At 36.9% G+C, this 22,106-nt stretch overlaps 1 protein-coding gene across 1 annotated transcript in view; it reads right to left on the bottom strand.

Annotated features, from left to right (window-relative positions):
* LOC108392642 (transmembrane serine protease 11A) overlaps nucleotides 1-16,257 on the bottom strand; it is a 59,812-nt gene extending 43,555 nt beyond the window's left edge. The window contains exons 1-3 of the mRNA XM_017653002.3: nucleotides 16,097-16,257; nucleotides 3,202-3,323; nucleotides 1,234-1,352 (exon numbers count right to left, since the gene is read on the bottom strand). Of these exons, the coding sequence (XP_017508491.1) occupies nucleotides 1,234-1,352; nucleotides 3,202-3,323; nucleotides 16,097-16,107 (252 nt within the window). The 5' untranslated portion in view covers nucleotides 16,108-16,257. The remainder of the gene's footprint in view (nucleotides 1-1,233; nucleotides 1,353-3,201; nucleotides 3,324-16,096) is intronic.
* Nucleotides 16,258-22,106: the final 5,849 nt, after the last annotated feature.

Here is a 22,106-nt window from a genome sequence, read left to right as displayed (position 1 = left end):
TTAGCACATCATTTCTTGAGATGATGGGCAGGAGGTAAAATAGGATAGATATATACTATGAATCATCATGCAGCAATTAATAGTAACGAATTTAGGTGTACCTTTGACAATATGAATAGATCTTAAAAAATGGATCTGAGTAAAACAGAATGAAACAAAAAGTGATGCAATGGATTAAATATTTGCCCCCAGTTCATAAGTTGAAATTCTAACTTTCAATGTAACTATTAGGAGGTTGGGCCTTTGGGAGGTCATTAGGTCATGAGTGGGATTGGTGCGTTTAGGCGAAAGACCCCAGAAAGCTCTTCGGCCCTCTGTTCTCCCCTATGTGAGGATACACTGTGAAATCTGAAGCCTGCAATGCAAAAGAAGGTCCTCAGCAGAACCTGACCATGCTTACCCTGATCTGAGACTTAAACCTACAGAACTGTGAGAAATAAATTTGTTGTTTTTATGCCATTCATTCTGTGGTACTTTGTTGGAAAAATGAATTGGTTTGGGAAAGAAGGGAAATGTTTTGAATTAAAAAAAATTCATTGACTACTAAAACAAACTAATACACCTGTTATTTCCATCCTTTTAAAATAAGTCTGTGCTTTCTTGTTCAAGGAAGTTAACTTGAGCTTTGCTTTTGAGTGAGGGTTCACTGGCCTCCTGAGCAGAGCTATGATACAATTGAGCTTTCTTTTTTCCTTCTAGGGGCAGTCCTGTATGTTAGTTGTAACAAAGTCATTAGCATTTTGTTTGATGGCTACACAATAGGTGTGTCATTTTATCTTTATTAGTGAGTTTGTGAGATAAAATGAACATTTATGATCATCTTTCTTTTTCTCACACATTTGAAAAATATTTTAAATCTTAAAATGTGGTCTTACAAAAAGAGCCAGTGATTTTACAAATAATCAGTTCTGGTATGGCTAAGCTTTCCATGGAGAATATTGTGGTGGAATGGGGGAGCAATAGGCTAGTACCTTTAAATGAGGCTGGATTAGAAAGAGTGGCTTCTCAAAATCACCCGTTTGTGAGAAAGCAGATTCCCCTATTTCCCCATTCCCACCTACCCATCCCATCAGACACTGATTCAGCACATCTGGCATGGGGCCTAGGGAGCTGTAAGATGATTCTGATGCATGTGGTCTGAAAACCATGTTTTGAGAAACAATGAGGGAAATGATTCACAAAATCCTTTCCAACTGCATTGTTCAGTAGCAGAAAGAATTTTATCTGACTTACCAAGTTTTCCATCATCTCCCGTAAATCCTTAAACTGGTACATGCTGTTTTGTCCAGAATTACTGCTGACTTGTAGATCTGAAATTTTAAATGTGCCATGGAAATACTCCCTTTTCTGGCCTGTGATGACAAGATAAAGTAGGAAATTAAGTGGTTTGGGGACAGATTTCAGGATCTGAGGTCAAACTATGATGGGGCTAACATGACGTCTTGCATATATGACTGAGAGTCTTTCAAATTTATTTTCATAATAAATATAATAAAAATAATGATGAATGTTTTATGTTAATAGTAGCAGATATTTATTGAGTGCCTACTATTTACCAAGCACTGTTCTGGGCACTTTAATTAGTATTCGTTTGATCCTCTTGACTGCTTTCTGAGATTGGTGTCACCTTCACTTCACCGATGAGAGGCACAGAGGTTTTAAGTAACTTGCTCTGTGCTATAGATACCACCAGTGGCCCAAGTTTAAACCCAGAAAGTGTGGCTCTAGAGCTGGGACATTTAATGATCATACTGCCACTTGCTGATGTGAAATGTGTATCACTTACACTCTGCTGGAAGTAGAGGTAAATGAACATCCTTGAAATTTTAAATTGTTATGGGAAAGCCAGGCACATTAAGACATGACAAGAAAGGTAGAGAGAAAACTGTCCGAGGCTGGCAGTGAGAACAGAGTGTAGCAGGAATAAATCAATCAGATCTTTTCTTGGTTGTCAGGAAAGGGAGGAAAATCCAGCATAGGAGACTCCTGAGGAATTTTGTAATTTTAGGAATAATGCCCTTGGGGAGGTTGGTGGGGGTGGGGATGAGTGGAGGTTGGGCAAGAAAGCTACAAAAGGTAAAAGTATGGAGCAAGCCCAAAACACCCTCTCTTTTTGCGGAGCCTGGCTCAGAGAGGACACAATGGGTTTCTCACCTATAGACCTAGGAAAGAAAGAGGTATCTCAGGATGGTTATCTCCTAGGTGGGACATCTCTGGACTCTAGTGCTTTTTGATTCCCCTAATTACTTGTTTATACAATCTATATTGTTATTAAACCTTATAGTAAAGGGGCTTCTGTGCAGTCAAATTAACTGACCTGAGACTCTTGCTATTGGCATGAACTACACATGGGGTAGTCAAATGGGACACAGAACTATGTTAAGTCCTATAAAACCCCTACTAGAATCTTCACTCCCCCATCCAGTCTTAGGAAGGTTACAACAGATAAAACGTTCAAGTAAGCAGCCTGAGCTGGTTGTATTATCACCTTCATCTGTATGAAAGTGACATTGTGGAAATTTGTCCAAAAATGTAAATCACTTTCATTCTGCAGATAAAGATGCAATATAAAAACAGATAATTCTAAGATGCATTTGTAGTGTGATACATAAATGTATCAGGCAATAAGAAAAATAATCCCTGAATATTGTTTGGAAAGAGTACTTTTTTTCTCCCTAAAGATAAGTAATAACATTGTGTCATTGTTTACCAATCATTTCAGAATTCATTATTTCATTGGACATGTGCTTTTGTTTTGCCCTAAAAATGTTAGTGGACAGAAAATGATGAGTAAAAGAGCCAATTTTAATAACTAATTTAGTAACTTATTTACCATAGTTTTTCAATTGAACATGCAATGAATGATTAGAGTTGTTCATTATGATGACTACTAAATTTTGGACAATTACTGTTTTTGATTTTATGTAGATCCTCAAAAGAATATTAGATCATGAGCTCCAAGGAGATAAGAAATTGTCCTGCTTTGCTGAATGCTATATTTTAAGTACCCAGAAAACTACTCACATAGAGTAGGCATCAGTAGTTATTTTTATGAAATGACTGAATATATAAGAATTTCTGAATATGGACATTCATTGGTAAAAGCACAAAACTTTTTGGAATGAAATGATTTACATGTATGCAAATGAAGCCTTACAGAGAAATGAAATCAAACCTGGTGAAATCCATAATTTAACCTACCAGAAACTAAAAGGTGAGCCAGAAGACCAAGGACCACTACCGCCACAGTCAGCACTGACACAGTGAGAAGCACAGCCACCCACGGCTTCAAACCTCTGCTTCGAGTGCCAAATCCTACGGCTCTGAAAAAAGGAAAATTCACCAGTTACTCTCACGTTGTAACATCTACAGGCTTTCTGGCTCTCCTTGGAGAGGAGCAAGTTGCTTTGGCCTACTTGTCCCAGTGAGAAGGCATTTGTCTTCAATTTCGGTCAAGGTCATCTTGGCATGAGTAGAGCTGTTAAAAAGATCAGGATCAGGGAATCCATGCTGTCACTCCTGACTCTGTTTCTAGAGGCATCTGGTGGCTCGGCTCTCTGTGGTGACCAGTCCTGTCTTCTCTTGGCAGTGTTGTCCAGAATAGCACACATGCTTGAAAAAGGAACATTTTTCTCCTACACATTTTAAAAAAGAATCTTTTACCTGTCTATCCTTTTAGAGTTTACAAAGTGATTTCAAATCTATTATCTCTCTTACTTTTTATATTTTAAGTATTTATTATGAAATATTTCAGATACATAGAAATTTAGAAAGAATAGTTTGCTTGAACACCCCTATATTTATCACATCATTTTTTTAAGATTTTTTAAATTAAAGTATCACTGATGTGTGCAATCTTATGAAGTTTTCACATGAGCAACATTGTCATCACATCATTTTATAAATTGTTAACATTTTTACCATTTTGTTTCATTCATTTATTGTTGTATTTTAATGTGAAGCAAGACATCATGACCTTTTAACCAAATAATTATTATAAACAGGATATTTCCAATATAACCACAATATCATAATACTCCTAAAAATTAACAGTATTTCTCCAATACTTTCCACTACTTAATCCACCTTCAAACTTCCTTTATTGTCCCTTTTCTATGTACAGATGTCTTTGTACAAATCAAGATATAATCAAGGACCACATAGTACCTTGTTTGCTATGTCTTTAAAATCTCTTTATTCCAAAACAGCCTGCTTCCTTTTTAATTGTTAATGGCATTGACTTGTTGAAGAGATTAGGCCAGCTGTTCCACATTCTAGGTTCGTCTGAGTGCTGTCTTGTGATACCACTTAACTTGTTCTTCCATCCTCTTCATTTCCTTTAATCTTAAATTTCCATCTCAAGGTTTGATTAGAGTTCAATTACATTAATTTGGCAAGAATATTTCAAAATGTTTTATATTATATCATATCAGAATTAGAGGAAATGTCCATAATTTAGAAGGCAAAAATAACTGCTTTTCTTCTATGACCTTATGATCAACAATAGCGCTAATCACATTGTACCAAGTATTTGCATGGATATTAACAACTGTGAACTCCTCAATGGGCTGGACTCGTCTTGTTCATCTTTTTATCACTGAGCCCTTATACAGTACCTGGTACACAGGAGGGATTTTATACATCCATGAGAGTCAGGCAGTATTATACCAGCCTTACATGTGAAATAACAAAGGCTGAGAGCACGGATACCTGATTTGTTAGAGACCAGAAGCTTAAAAGGGCCTGGGTCATCTAACTCACTTTCTGGTGCTCCTTCTCCACAACTGGTCATTGTAGCCAATCTCTTTCATTCACTAGAATTTATCTTTGTGTGTGTGTATTGATAAGCTAAATTCCTTGGGAGCAGAAGATATTTTTCATATTTTGTCCGCAAGAGTTAGTATGATGCTTTCCACTAAATAGAGTATTAATTAATATTAGTTGATTAATAGGAAAATTTTTCTTAGGATTATAAAAATACTTTTATATATAAATGCCAGCATAAAAGAATCAGACTGTTTGGACTTACATAGTTAAGAAGATGATAGTTTTGGCATAAATATTACATTTTGCCAGTAGCCTAGTGGAACTTGAGAGACCTGACTTCTGTTTGGTATGGAAAATATTGACAATGTGTGCACTGACTGATAAAAAATAATCCACACCACTAGCTGAGGTAAGGCAGCATGTCCTCTTATGGGCAACAGCTAAGTGTCAGAACATAATAGCAAACAGAAGCTCCGTGGCGTGTGACATTACTTAGACTCTTAAGTGGTTTAAAATCTAAATTTGGACTTGAAGGATGACTTAGAGACCATTTAGTATAATTCAACACATTTTTCAGATGATGAAATGGAGCCTCAGAGATGATTAAATTACTTCTTCAATATAAAAGAACTAGCAGCCATCTCAAACCCATGTCCTTTAACTCCTAGGATGCTAATTTTTCTCAGTTTCAGACTGCCTCTCTGTTGATTGCATTTTAATTCTTAAATAGATTTATTACTTATATTTCACTTCTATTACTTATATTTTACTTCTATTCACTCATATTTCATTTATTTTGTCATTCATTTTTCTCAGAGAATCTTACAGTATGTCTCCAAATCTAAAGGGACCAAAGGAGAGAGGTTAGAACTCAAGGAGAGACACAGCTGTGGTCTCTCTGCCGGTTCTAGTGCAGTTCCTATGAGCAGGACAAAGGGGAAAAGCAGATGGCAGGAAGATCACATCCCCGCCACCAAGATGCACACAAACTCACACTGTTACAGACCAGAGGGAACCCTTTACAGGAGAGAGGTTCAGCACGCCGTGACACACTGTTCCGGTGCCCTGGCTACCACATACACAGACTCCATACAGGGAGCTGAGGGTATCTGGGGGAAATGGTGGCTGACAAACGGGAGGGAGAAGTTGTCAGTCAGGGTTCCTCCTCTTGAGAAAACCTTTGGGGAATTCATATGGTACACAGTGCCAGATTACGAAAGCTGCAGGAGCCATAGGTTAATGCTGTAGCTACTTAATTCTGTAGAAGTAAACTGTCAACTGAGTATCAACTTTTATCACTGTAAACAAGGAAGGCATGAATGCAAATATGCACCATCACCTTCCCATTCTGGAGAGCTTCTGCCAGTGATTTCCATAATAGCACTTCAGATTTGAAAAGAAATACATTTAATAAAGCCTTGGGAATCTAGCCTGTTTCTAAGTAGAGCTACACCATTGTGCTCAGGACTTTTTTTTCCTGCTTTGCTTATACCCATAAAACAAACACTGGTGTATTAATTTTCTATTGTTATGTAACAAATTACCACAAGTTTAGCAGCTTAGAACAACACCCATTTATTAGATCCCAGTCCTGCCTGTGGCCTGGCTGCTTAGGGTCTCACAATGTTGAAATCAAGATGTCAGTTGGGTTTGCTCTCTCAAACATATGTGGTCCTGTTCCAGGCTCACTTCGGTTTTAGGCAGAGCTCAGTTCGTTGAGGCTGAACTTGTGTCCCTGTTTCTTCCTGGCTATCAGAGGCCTCACTCAGTTCTGAGATACCACCCGAATTCTTTGCCCTATGCCCACTCCATGTTCAAAGGCAGCAAAGGAGAGTCTCCCCCCAGTCAAATCCCTACCCCCAATCAAAGCCCTTTTTTAAGGTGTCACCTAGTTATTTAGGCACACCAAGGATTATCTCTCTATCTCAAAGTTGACTGATTTGAGACCTCAGTTATATCTGCAAAATCGCCTCACAGCAGCACCTAGATTAGTGTTTGAGTAACTGGGAGAAGGAATCTATATGCCAGGGGATGGGAATCTATACACCTTGGGAGTCATCTTAGAATTTTATCATAATTGAAATTATTATGACTTTCATGCAAATGAACAGAAACTTATAGCCTTCAAAGAAAGCATGTGAGATTTAAATTCTATTATTCCTATGAAGGTGGCAGAGAAATAGTTTATTAAAAAGGAATTCTGTGCTAAGCATACAGTTAGAGGATGACTGAGTGATATTTTATTGAAGTAATAATTTGGGGGAATGCAGGGTGAACTCTTAGAAATTAAAATGAGAAAAAGGTAAAAGTAATCCCAAATCACGACATAATTGACACTTTGCATTCCTTTAAGGAAAGGGCAAGTATGAATGATACTTATTCAAACTAATGCAACCTATAATCTGTGTGAAATCCAATTATCATATCCATTACACCTTCATTAAGTTTGATTAGTCAGCATTTAGAAGGGTGTATTCATGGTATGGCTTTTCCAAAGATGCTGTCAATGAAAACATGATGATAATTTGAGTATTTGTGACTTTGTTGCTGCAATCTTGCAGACTGAAAGATACGTACCTTGCTGAATGTATAGAACACTATGAGTTGTTAATGATCATAGTCAAGATATTCATTTCCTCAGTAAACAAGCCCTAAGCTGATGACTTCCATGTATGTGAGTTAAAAGATGACTTGAGTTAGCAAAAAACTTCACGGACCCTCTCTTCCACAAGGATCTTTCTTTTCCTAGAGAGGCCTTCCCTGAAGGCAGCAACTTGGTTTATTCCACAGCCCACCACAAGCCTTTATCATTTTATCTACAAGCTCCAAATCTCTCCTTTTTCAGGATTTTTTTTCTGCTTTCTTGTGTATACATTGCTCATTATATAAATGTAGACATATTTGATTATTTTGTAAATGCTAACTTACAGACAGGTTATGTTCTCATAAATCTTCGTAAGACAATTTTTTTGAAGTTTAGTATATTCTATCTGGTTCACTTCTCAGACTAACCTACAAGTCACCTTATCTTCTAATGAAACCGAACAAAGGTGCAATGAATTAAATTCCTGAAAAGCCATTTGTTGGAGAAAACCTCTCCCCTCTTTAACTAACCTGGTGCCCTTCTCTGGAGGAAAGTTCTTAGGGAAGCAAAGTGCCAAACTCTCCTTTGCAATGAAAATCATCATGTCCCCGGAGCTGCTAAACTCAGTCCCTTGTTACAGAAAAGCAACCTGTTGTGATGACTTAGTATATTCCAGATGTGAATATCTGGGTGCTCTGTGACTATTTTAGAATGGCCATTTAATACTAAGAGTGATTTGAACAAGAGCTACTAGGTAGTAAGTGCTGCCTTTGTAGTTGTTGATATATTGTCATATTGCATCCTTCAGACACTTTTGTTAAGTAGAGTTATTTATCTTCATTTAACAGATGAATCATGTGCTCAGTTTGCACAGCCAATAATGCAGAGCTAGGACCTAACTTTGGCTGGTCTAAAACAGAAACCACTTTTTCTCTGTGACATCAAACTTCATTCTGATAGTGTTTCTTTTCCTTTTATCAGAACAGGCTTTCTATGAACCCAGATGAATGAATAACGTGTGGAATTTCAAGCAGATTTAGAGAGCAAGTGAAGAACTTAAGGAGCTGAAGGTGGAGGTTGTTTTACTGATCAGAGAGGCAACCTTTTCATTGTAGTCAAGTCTCGAATTTGCTTTTGCCTTCACATCTTCTTTCTTTCCATTGGCCTTACATTTTCATGAACTCTCAAAAAGTTAGGATTCCTTCCTCCCTGTCCCCACAGAGGCAGATGCTGGGGGCAGGTGGGTGGGTGAAAGAGAGCTGTGAAGCCAGCAATTATAGGGAAAATCAATGAATAGATTTGGGGTTATCTGAAAACTTTGAAGGCTTTTATTTGACACTTTTTCCATACTGTTACATATTCCCTATATGTTTAATTTCTTGAGATGTTATTTATACACAGATCCTCTTATCCCAAAATCATATACAGCATTAATCAGTTTCTTAAGAAGTATTCCCAGTAGTGGGGAAAAGGGAGGTTTCCCATGTTCTAATAGGTTTGGAAAAAATGGGCCAAATAAAGTTAAATAGAATTCCCCCTTCCAGAAGAGTTAGAGCCTTTAATGGTTTCATATGGGGATAAAGGTCTGAAGCATTTCTGTCTCAGTGTTGTATATATCCTGTTCACTGATACAACCCCAGTGCCTAATATAGCATCTGACTCTTAGTACATACTTGTTACTATTTATTGAAGCGGATTTAAATAAAAGCCTGTAAAATGTACTTTTTCAAACCATCATCTCTTGATATCTTGTGGGATTTCAATGTTTCACAGAACATACTTTGGAAAATGTGGCTCTAGATGTACTTACAACACTGTGGTGCTCCACGGAATACTTTGTCAGGAGGTTAAAAAAGGAAGAAACAGAAACTTCTGATATTCCTTCTGTATCTAACTCCCAGATATGGGCAGGAATGAGGGGTGGGGCAAAGAGGGAGGTGCAAAATTGAATAAAATACTGTGAACCCAGAGCAAAGAAACTTTTCTGTGGAAAATGATGAGATTCAGAATGAGCTGTATTTAGGGGACTCAGAGAAGGGAAATGAGGTAAAAGGCAGGACTCTTTATTTCTTCATCTGTCTGAAGAAATGCTTTCACACTAATCTCAGTGCTAGAAAGTGGGCACACAGGCAAAAAGGCAGCATAACCTAGAATTTTGAGACGGAAGAGAAAAACACGAACTGCAAGGAACTGAGAGCACCTTTCCTGGATTCGCCACAGATGCACTTCATCCCCATGGCCGGGTACCCCGCCTCCTGCCACTTCCCATCTGGGACACAGTTGCTTACTGCTTATCACGTCTGGCTTGCTGGGCTAGATTTACTTCAAATTCTTGTAGCTCTTTCTTTCCTCTACCAGCTACGCAACCCTAATGAGTGAAATTAATTTCAGATTCTCATTCCTTCTAGATCTCCCTGTCCTGATTCAGTAAAAGGGCCTTCTCTAGTGGATTCTGGAATATGACTGGCATTTAGCTCTCTCTCACCTTCATATTATTAGCAAGACAGAATTTTATTGTGCTAGTTTATAGCTGCAAAGACTTTCTTAAATAGTGTTGAATTCAAACTTTGCATTAGGGGTAAAGCACAGTCACGTTAGTTCAAATGTACGCAACATGATTGAACTGACTTCTAATTGGTAGTGGGATAGCATGAATGCTAAGAACCCAAGCTTTGAAGTCAGACTATGAGAGCCCTAGTCCTGCTGCTTGCTAGCTCTGCAATGTGAGGCAAGGTGTTTGGCCCTTTCATATTTCAGTCCCCTCATTTTGTTAACTAGAAATGAAATTAATATCCACATCATAAGATTTATATGAGGATAAAGTGCTTTAATTCATATAAAGTGACCAGCACATAGTAAATACTATATAAATGTAAACTATTCTCACTATTTTTGTTGTTACTATTTTTATGCACTTGATAGAAATTAGCCATGCTGAGAAAATGGGCATTTTACTATGAGAGTATTTATGTTAGGTGATTTTGATACCAGTAGCATTTTGGGTTTTAGGATCATTTTAGAGTGGCCCTACAGAAGAGAGCTTAGATAGGTATGTTACCAAAATATTTTCAATGTTATATTTACCAACAGATATATATGTTTCATTGTGGTGGAGAGTGACACAATAAAAAGGAGCTGCTGTTTTACAAGCACAACATTAATATTAATAAGGAAATAAGGTATTGAGTAACACTATAGAAACTTATTACTTTACTAGAAGAGATAGATAACCAAATGTTTTAATGTATGTGTGTGTGTGTGTGTGTGTGTGTGTGTGTGTGTGTGTGTGTGTTTAGTTTAGTTCCAAATATTTCTGGCACAAGATATAGTCCCACCTATTAAAGTCTGTGAATTATGTATTAGATTAGAAGTTAAGACCTAGGTGGAATGCTATGTCTGTGTACCAAGTGGATTGTTTGTATTTAAATGCCTGGGTCAGAGCCTCATATACCATAAATATATTCTAACAAACTACTTCTAAAATTATCAGCTATACAATATTTCTTATTTCTCCTTTGTCCTTCTGTTTGTCCATCTAATCAACAGTCCATCCATCTGTCCATCCATTCACATAATTTTGTTTTCCACAATCGTTTATTAAGCATCTATCATGTTTTAAGATGCCATTCAGGGCTTAGAGAGGAAAGAATGAATAAGACATGGTCTCTACCTTTATGGAACTTACGGTACAACCTATAATGCTTTTCTCTCAATCTGTGGCCTGTGATTAAAAGTAATGAAGCATTGTAAACTTTTTTCCTATGAATATTTAAAATAACACAAATAATGAATTTCCACTACGGTAACTAAAGTAAGAGTTAAATATTGTGAAATAAAAGCAAACATATATATTTGATCTCTGCAATATATATTGGTCTCTGCATACCTCACCCCCCCATCCTGTTCCTGGCACAGAGTCCTAAAACCCTTATACTTATAATTTCCCAAGTGATAAGAGCTGTAAGAACATCTATTTAGTCTTTGACCCCAGTTCCTGTTAGAGAGCTCTTAAATTCCTTGGAATTTCCTGGGTGGTAGCAGTGTTTTTTATTCCAATGGGGTGACTTTTGGTAGGCTCCTCAATAGCATCAGGATGAGGACTAGTCACTAGAGAGACCAAATCATCGTTAGAAACTTGGAACTTTTAGCTCCACTCCCCCATCTTTCAGAAAGGGGATTGGGCTGGAGACTGAGTTAGTAACGGATCATGCCTATGTGATGAAACCTCCATAAGAATCCCAATAGTATGTGGTTCACAGAGCTTCTGAGTTGGTGCTGGGAAGGTGGTGCGCCCCAACTCTATAAGGACAGAATCTTCTGCATTGGGTACCCTTCTGCACTTCACTGTGTGTATCTCTTCATTTGGCTGCTCACCCAGATCCTTTGACATTCTTTGTAATAAGCTGGTAATCTAGCAGGTAAACTGTTTTCCTGAGTTCTGTGAGCCATTGTAGCAAATTAACCAAACTGGGGTAGGGGATTGCGGGAAGCCCCAGGTTATAGTCAGTCAGTCAGGAGCACTGGTAACTGTAAGATAAATTCTAGCTGAAATAAGCAGGTGAAGAGAGGCAACAAAGGGCCAGGCAGTTTATTTGAGCGCGGTCCTGGGCGAGATTTCCCCAGTCTATAAAATGGAGGCTGGGGAATTCGCACGTAAGTAGACAGGCAGCGAATTTTTAAAGAAGGTAGGGGGAGGCAGAGCTTAGATTTACAGTGGCACGAGGAGGATCGGCGAGCCTAAGGCACATTTTTCAGGTTGGGAGGGGGCAGCAGCTGCGTACTTTGGCACATCATCAGTGGCCGACGTGCTCGCTCCTCCCATCAGTGCCCCCAGCCTTATAGTGACCACCTGCACTTGTGTGCAACTGGCATCTGAAGTGGAGGCTGGGGCAGTCTTATGGGTCTGAGCCCTTAACCTATGAGATCTGTGCTAACTCCAGTTAGTGTCAAAATTGAACCTTAGGACACCCAGCTGGTGCTGGCTTATTGCTTGGGGAAAGCCCACAGTTGGTTAGAATGTTTAAGTGTGATTCAGGTTAGAATTAGGGTTAGGGTTAGTGTGATAGTAAAGGAAAACAAAGTTTTTCTGAGACAAAGTCTTTTAAAAAGTTCCTTTCAGTTCGGTCTTCTGGGAAGATCTTCCCCAGGCCTCCTGGCAATGCAGATGTGACCTGCCTCATAGAGTCAGAAGACTGACCTCAGTGCCTACTTATAACTCTCAGCATGTATCTCAAGCAATTTATGAAACCTCTCTGAATTGCAATTTTTCCACCTGCTAGTAATGATAATAAATATAATCCAGAAATGTGAGGGATGAAATGAGCAAATGAAGGACTCTAGCACATGTCAAATTCCTACTCTGGACCAGAGTTTTCACATGAGTTATCTCATGCAGTTGTTGCCTCAGCTTGGAGGAGTAGGCATTATCATCACCACATACTTATGAGGAAATTGAGGATCAGAGAGGAGAAACAATATAAGTTACAGAGTTAAGGGAAGGGAGGGCCTTGTCTGTCTGACTTCAAGGCTGTCTGACCCATTCATAACCACACCACCCTGATAGCAAATGTGAAAGTTTTTAGTAGGATGCTTTTCAGATGTTCCTTATATTATTTTTGTATCCTGAGTGGGTCAGCTTCATTACCCAACATGTGTCAGGGGCACAGCTCTATGAATGTATTGGGGACAGGATGGGGAAAGCTTGAGGTTAAAGTTTGATAACTCTGTGTTCTGGGGTTTCTTTTTCTGCAAAGTGGGGTAATTGCTAATCCATATGAGGATCATATATAGAATAAATGAGATAATATATGGAGAATGATCCATGTTTTGTAAATAGATAGTCAATGGTAGATATTATCATAACAATTGTAAATAAACTACCATCCAATATGGATTCATATACTGATCATAAATTCCTATCACCTTCATTTCTAAGTACTTTATGTACATATATATACCAACTTCCCTTTTTTATCTACAGACATATTAATTAGTCTCTGTATAACAGACAACTGGAAAAGAAGGAAAGTGAAACAAGAGAATGCTAAAAACTAGCCTTTAAATCTGAATGATATGAATACAGATTTCAATTTATTACTATAAAGCCCCACCCAATGACTAGCACTATGAATCTTTTACTCAAATTTTACATTAGAAAATAAAAAGTTATTTTCTCTTGAAAGTAATCAAAAAGAAGGAAAGCAGGATATCCTAATGGTTAAGCTCAGGTTCTGGCTTCAGACTGCCTCAAACCCCAACTCTTTCACTCATTAGCCTGTGAGGTAGGGCTGCTTACTATTTCATCTATAAAATGGAGTTAATAATAATACTTAATCATGGGATCATGTGAGAATTAAATGAGCTAATATGCTGGTAGGATGTAGCACATATGTGGTACATAGCACAATGAGTTTCCTGAAAATTAATAAAACTGAACTTCAATTGATAATTAATACAAAGTTTAGTGATTGATAAGTAACATGGAGATTTTATTTTGTTATTTTGGTTTTAACTCTGAAGATACAGTATTTGAGTATATTAAGAAATGGACTTGGTAAATTAACAAGTTGAAGTCAGTATTCAAAATGAAATCAGAATGTAAAACATGAATACTTGCAAAGACTTGCTTGGGATTCTTTTTCTCTAAAGGATGATAATAAAGAGAAAATTATAGAAAGAGAGGAGCTATAGAAAGAGAGAGATACCAGTCTTCTGGAAACAGAACAACAATCTCAGATGAAGAAGTCATTTGGTATTTTATCTTTTATGTGGGAAATAATTGAGATTTTAAGTGGGTGAATGAATATCACTCAATTTACAAATTTATAAGAAAGAGTAGGGTAATGGATATTGCTAAAGGTAAGTGCAAATGGATATTCACAGCAAAGTTGAAACATTAAAGACTATCTCTGAAATGTAGAGAAAGACATTTCACAAAATGTCACAAAACTCAGAGGAGAGATCCAAAGTTCCATATAGCAGAAACAACAAAGATGTGGATCAATGTATTTTCATAAGCCTTTCACATTGTGTTTCTTGGTAATAGAGAAGTAAGAATGGTGAGCATGACTGTAGACCATAGTGTAGAAATATTGTAGGTGAGACAGAGGCTGTCGTAGTAATTATTAAGCATTTGATTTGCCTCAATCCTTAAGTCTGCCTATTAGTGTGAACTGCCATCTCTTGCAAATCCTCCAAATCCTGCATTAGTGTTTCATGAATTTATCTTAAAGAAGCCATAAACATTAGTGTTCTCCACTGTCCTCTTTCTTTACCAACAACTGCCATGGATGTTAGCACTGAACTCTAATACTACTACTATAATTTATTTCCCTTAAACTGAAAACATTCCTATAAACATAAATATTCATTAGAAAAGAGGACTTTTGCTGTCTATAAGATTTGATATTTTTAATTGATATTTGATATAAGATTTGATTTTTTAACAGAATAACTTGGGGAATATAAAATATGAAAGGTTGGAACTACTGTTTTATAATATCATGATTTCCATAAACATGGAATATGCATTTTCATTTTCAAATTCAATGAATTTTTAATAAGCTACACATTATGTTAAATATTTACATTTATTCTTTTACAATTACATTTACTCATTTATTTGTTCAACAAATATTTATGGAGTGCTAATATGTGTGTAGCATTGTAAACCCTGTCTAAGGACCTCAGGGACCCTTTGAGAATTAATATGTGCTCATTAAAGAACTGATACAAATATGTATTTTGTTAATAGGGAGGGAAGCCCAGAGAAGTTCACTTAGTGGCTGATCTAGTGTTCCACTGTCATCTATGAAATTCAGCAGGTGGAATCCTTGCCACCTAGAGACACTGCAAGAGTCCAGGAAGACTGGATTTCAGGAGCTGCAGATGACAGCTCTCTGATTATGGCATCACACAACCCTGTCGATCCAAGAAGCCCCTTAATTTGTTTCCCTAAGATTTTTCACTTTAAAATGGGAGTTAATGATACCTGTTATGATGATCTCAAAAGGGTGTTCTGACTGTTAAATGTAAAAGGGTTTTGAAAATGTCATGAATCTAAGCAGTGGTGAAGTATTATTGTCATCACAGGTGTTTTTCCTCTCCCTTGTGTGCATTTTCCTCTCCTTTCCACCCCCATTTGGAAGGAAAAACTTGAAGTAATACATAGTTTTCTTTTTCTGTAATACTTAATAGGGAAGCTTTTAGAGCAGACATGATTTCCCCAATCTGGACCTACTATTTTCTTTCTCTGCCAAGGAGTTCTGTGATTTCTATGATGTAGGCAAGTGTCTCTGCAGCGATTGTCCTCCCAACCTGCATTACTTCCCAGGGACTGACGACAATGTGTAAAGAAAAGCAGCTGAAGGGAAAGTGCTGTAGAAGCTAAATTTAGTTAGATTGCTGAAAGGAGGCTTTTATTAAGACAAGTGAACACCTCTCCCACTCCCCCCCGAATCAGAATCATAAAGTGATACAATTTCTCATGAATTTCTTCTAAAACCCCAACTCTTGAACTTGGCAACATGAAGTAATGCTAACACTGATTTTTTAACCCAGCAATACTGATTTCAATCACAGAGATTAATTAATCCAGCTACTATAATAATTCCAGAAATTTCACAAGATCTATTGCAATTGAATCTGTTGAGGACACCTCACAGGCAGATCTCTGACATGCCGGGGATTTAGGCACTGAGAGAGAGTAGAGCAAACAAGCCATTTATGAAAGAAAACCAAACTTACCGATACGTCATCCTCAGGAGGAAGAATGTAATCTTGGAGCTCTGCACCCACTGAACGCGACTTACTCCTCAACTATGTGACATCTCTACATATATTAGAAGTCTACGGCTGGTAGAAATAAGGAAACAAATTATAAGTAGTTGAAATGAAACTTGTTCGACAAGTCTGAACAGAGAAGCCTCAACCCCATAGAATAGCTTGGAAAAAACAGCCCAGAGATAGTGTAGTCCTAACAAGAAAACAATATTTTTTTGGTATTGACTAATTGTATTAAAGGAGAAGAAACTGGTTGTGAGGATTTGAATGAGAAATATGTTAGGAATGCACTAGGATTAAGAGTTTAAAGATTATACATATATTTTAAAGAAACTTTCACAAAAATTCACAATAAAATCAGATATTCTTAAAAACTAGATTTATGATTTCACTCCAGAAATACTCCTTAAATTTTTGTTGAACAACAGCTGTCTCCATGTTTGATAGGAAGTGGTGAATTTATTAACATATAATGATTTTTCTTTAAAAAGTACCTACTTATGAGACTACATACAAATAAATTCATATCAAAACAGGTTTTTCCCCAAATGACTTAATCTAATAAATATATAGTACAATTTATTTTTATGTAGTATGTACATTACACATATATTATCTCTCTCCATATGTATACATGTATAGAGATAGATATGTATGGAGAGATTTTACATATATGTGTGTATATATATATATATATATATATATATATAGAAAGAGAGAGAGAGAGAGACAGACTTGAGACATTTATTAGAATGAAGAAAACAAGAAGATCAGGAAAACAAGTAATAATTTCAGTAATTTTTCAATTAGCATGAATACCTGCTCTTTATGAATACTGAAACATTAGAAATGAGACTGAAGCTCTGTTTCAGTCAGATATGTTTGACCATATCTTACTGTGGCTCCTTTTTCTTCAGAAGCAGCTAGTGTTTTTAGGGTCCATCTTGTCATAGAAGACACTAAATATTTACACACACACACACAGACACACTTATACATACATATCCAAAGAAATCATATATGAATATTAAACAGTATCATGTTGTGCATAACCTTGTGTAATTTGTTTTTTCTTCAGTTAATATTCTGAGTATCTTTCCATTTTGGGAGACACAGATCTACTTTATTCTTTTTGAAAAGCTTTATGAAGTATGAATATACTTAGTGTTTAGCCTTGATTATATTCTTACATTCAGATGGTATCCAGTTTAAAGGGGAACACTACTTTAAAGAAGAATTTTTGGCAGTCTTTGCTTCTAACACTTAAGGAAAGCACATTTGAAGTGATCTCAGACAGTACCACACAGTGCTTTACATGCATAGACCTAAAGTCAGAGTGCCAGCGTTCACATCTTAGCAGTTTCCATATCTGTAAAATACGGTAATGCTAGCGACTACCTGGTAGGTTTTTCAAGATGTAAATGTGTTAATATATGTAAAATGCTTAGAATAGTATCTTATGCAATAGCAGCACTATAGGAATACTAACTGTATTAGGACTTTAGTTTATTTGTATATATTTTCTTACTATTTAACAAACATCTTGTGAAGCTCATTCTATTGAACTATGCAACGAGCACACATAGTTGCATTCTTGCTTTCCCTTCCCTTCCCTTCCTCCTTTTTCATCCCTTTTTCCTGATGCAGTGCTTCACGGAATAGTGAAAAGGGGCATGGACTTAGAATGGAATTCTGACTCCCTGGTAGTTATGTGAACTTGGACAGGCTACTTAAAGCCTTTGAGCACAAGTTTCCTCTTATATAGAATGAACTGATGTCATTTATGTGCAGGACTTTCGTGAGAAAATAATGACATAGTGACTGCCTAGCACACTGTCTAGTAATAAATGGCAGTTGCCTATGTGGGTGGCAGAGGCCTGACAGACAGAGCCCTGACTTGGGAGAAAATACATCTGTCTGTAAATCCTGGCCTCCCCACATGACTGCTGCTTGGCCCTTCTGCATCTTAGCTTCCTCATCTGTACACTGAATTAATAATAGCTTTCCAGATTGTTTTAGGAATTAAATGAAACAGTACATGTAAAATGCAACCTATAGTATCTGGTATATACAAGAAATGAATCATAAACTGAATTAAGATAAAATGGTGACTGCCCTGAATGGCAGTGTGACAGAACATGCCAAGAAGTTTGCTCAGAAGTCCTCTGTTGGCCCTGATATCATCTGGTTTCTTAGCTTTCCAGGTCTTTGTGGGAGGATAGTGGACTAAATGGTAGAGTACGAAGGCAAATTCCAGAATTAATAGTGGAAGATTACAAGCTATTGGCTAACAAAAGGCAGATTGGCATAGCAAACAAGAAACACACAACTTTGAAACAAATAAAACTACAACTTTGTATGTCCCTCGCTACAGTTTTGAGTAAGTTATATAACTTTCTGAGTGTAATTTTCCTTTTCTGAGAATGGTAGTATATGTGCAAATTTAATGGGATTACCTCAGAGGCATTATGCTGAGTGATAGAAGCCAGACACAAAAGGCTACATATTCCATGACCCCATTAATACAGGATATTCTAGAAAAGGCAAAACCTATAAGGACAAAACCAGATCAGAGTTGCCAGAGTCTGGTGGTGGCTGGGAGGCGTTCACTACAAGGGCGTTTTGGGGAAAATGTTCTGTTTGGTGATGGTGGTTACAAGGCTGTATGTTTTATCAAAAAATCATAAAACTATTCACTAAAAAGGGTAAATTTTACTGATTATAAATTTTGCTTTTGTATAAATATATAATCAAAATAGAAAAACAATTAAAAGAGATTATAGTAATTGCAAATAGTGCTTATCAAGAGCCAGACATTGCTGTCACTGATTTACGTGTACTATCTTAATACTTCACAACAGCCCTTTGAGATAGGGATTAACCTCATTTTACAGAAATGGAGACTGAGGCTCATAGATATTAAATAATTTGCCAAATCTCATTTCAGAAAGTGGTAGAGACAGCATTTTCCCCTTACATGTCTCTGACTCCAAAGGCCCTGATTTTTATCAATTAGATATACTATATGAATAGTGCTTGATATTCTTCTCAGAAAGAGTTTTGTTTTTTCCCCCATAAGTAGCTGATTACTAAATTTGGGAGTAGGGACTAGCAGTCCTTGTCTACTATTCTAGTCTATCTTCTATGTTATACCACCTCAAACAGCTGCAGTGTCCCAACCTAGTTTGCCTGATGTGATGGGAACAAAGATGTTAACTATTACGATTGGCAGCAATCACATTTTTAATATGGATGAAATTTTTTTGTTTCACTTTAGGCATCTACTTGAGTAGATCTCAATAAATCACTATATAAAAAAATTGTGGAGTTGTCCTTGCTCAAATTTATATTTTTAAAGTTGGAATTTCTAGGAGAAAATACTCCTTTAAGTACTAAAAAATGTATCTGTCAATGTAATTTAATTGGCATGCTGCTGCTTTGCTATTGCCTTATGGTACGGTGCTGTTATGATGAAAACTGTTGTAGCGCAGAAGATCCTATCATGAGCCAGTAGCAATACACCTTTCTTGAGTGAGACAGAAGATATTTCTCTAAATGATAGTTTTCTTCAACTGATATTTTTGTCCTTTATCTGAAGAGGAATTACAAAACTGATACAGATGACAAACAACAGTGTTCATGTTGTATATTAACAGGTGGAAAGTGTCACTTAGGTTAGGAGTCCTTGCATATAGCAGCTGAGATGGCTGTGTTATGGTTATTTCAGAGAAGCCTAATATGTTTAAACATCATGGCATCCAGTAATTCATTAAACAGATATTTGGTCAGTTCCTGTGATGTGCCACAGCATGTTTTAGGTACTTGGAGATTAGAGCAGTTAAGAAAAAACAACAATCATTAAAATCACTTCTTTATATATATCATTAATTCCTTTACTTCTCTTTCCCTTTGCACTCTCTTGATGGAAAGGTAACCTGGGATAAGTTCAAATTTCTATGATTCTTCACCTGTACCTTTGTGCAGATAATCAGGCCTATAGAAGAACACAGAATGATTGATCTAATTTTTAAATTCCTGTCCATTATCTTAAAGTGGGCTCAATGTTGTAGGCAGTCATTTTATACGTCCCTAAGCCATTTACTTCCCCACACGTCTGGGCAACTTCTCACCTCTCTTCTTTCCTCTTTACTTATTCTTCCATTTACACTCTCAGCTGATATATATAAGAAATGAATCATAAACTGAATTAAGATGAACTGGTTCCCCTTGCTTCCTAGTTCCCTGTATTAGGTTCCTGAGCCACTGTAACAAATTACCAAAACACCTGGTGGCTTAAAATACAGAAATTTATTCTTTCACAGTTCAGAAGCTCTGAAGACTGGAAGCGAGCTATCAGCAGGGCTACACTCCTTCCAAAGGCTCTAGGGGAAGCCGTCCTTGCCTCTTGTAGTTCTGGGGCCTCCAGGAGTTCCTTGGCTTTGATCTAGAGACTCTGCCTCAGTCTTGACACAGATGTCTTCTCTGTTCTCTCTGTGTTCCTTCTTTCCTTCTCTCTCTCTCTCTCTTTATTATGATATAATAAACATATCACAAAATTTACCATTTCAACCGTATTTCATGGTAAGTTCTTTGGCATTAAGTATGTTCACATTGTTTGACAACCATCACCATTATCCATATCCAGAACGATTTCATCTTCCCAAACTGAAGCTGTATGCCCACTGCACATTAGCTCTGCATTTCCCCCTTCCCCCATCCTTGGCCATTCCACTCTGTCTCTAAGTACCTTATAGATACCTCATGTAAGTGTAATCATGAGTATGTCTTTTTGAAAGTGGTTTTTTCACTTAGCATAATGGCCTCAAGATTCATCCATGTTGTAGCACGTGTCAGAATTTCCTTCTTTTTTAAGGCAGAATAAGATTCCATTGTGTATATAAACCACATTTTGTATATCCATTCATCTGTCAATGGACCCTTGAGTTGCTTCAATCTTTTGGCTATTGAGAATAATGCTGCTGTGAACACAGGTGTGCAAATATGTTTGCCCCTCCATTCAAGTCTTTTGGGTATATAACCAGCAGTAGACTTGCTGGCTCATATGCTAATTTTATGTTTAATTTTCTGAGAAACCACCTGTTATGAACTTAATATTTGTGTCTCCTCAAAATTTATATTGAACATCACTAATAATCAGGGAAATGCAAATCAAAAGCACAATGAGCTATCACCTCACACCTGCCAGAATGGCTAGTTTTAAAAGGACAAGAAATTACATGTGCTAGCAAGAATGTGGAGAAAAGGGACCCATTATGCACTCTTGGTGGAATGTAAAGTAGTGGACCACTATGGAAAACAGTATGGAGGTTCTTTAAACAGTTAAAAATAGAACATATGATGCAGCAATACCACTTCTGAGTACTTACCTGAAGAAAAGAAAAACGCTAATTCAAAAAGATATATGCACCCTCATGTTTATTGTGGTATATTTACAATAGCCAAGGTGTGGAAACAACCTAAGTGGTTGTTTGGATTGATGAATGAGAAAACACATATAGATGTCTTATATACATACACAGACACAGGAATATTACTCAAAAAGGAATGAAATCTTGTTATTTGTAACAACATAGATGTATTGAGAGTATTATGCTAAATGAAATGTCAGACAGAGAAAGGCAAATACTGTATGATTTCACTTATATATGGAATCTAAAAAACAAAACAAATGAACAAGCAAAATAAAGCTCACAGAGACTTAGAACAGATAGGTCATTGCCAGAGGGGAGGAGAATTGGGGGGTAGGTGAAATGGGTCAAGGGGATCAAGAGGTACATACTTCCAGTTATAAAATAAATAAGTCATGGAATGTAATGTAAAAGAAAGAAAGGAAGGAAGGAAGGAAGAAATCTTCACAGGTCTTTAATAAAAACAGTTTTTATTTGGGAAATAAATATTCTGAGATTACACCCTTCCTATTTTAAAAATGTTAGCATGTCCTTTATTTTATGGA

Source organism: Manis javanica, chromosome 5 (genome assembly GCF_040802235.1).
Source record: "Manis javanica isolate MJ-LG chromosome 5, MJ_LKY, whole genome shotgun sequence".
Taxonomy (NCBI): domain Eukaryota; kingdom Metazoa; phylum Chordata; class Mammalia; order Pholidota; family Manidae; genus Manis; species Manis javanica.
This window is presented reverse-complemented; position numbering and strand designations above follow the sequence as displayed.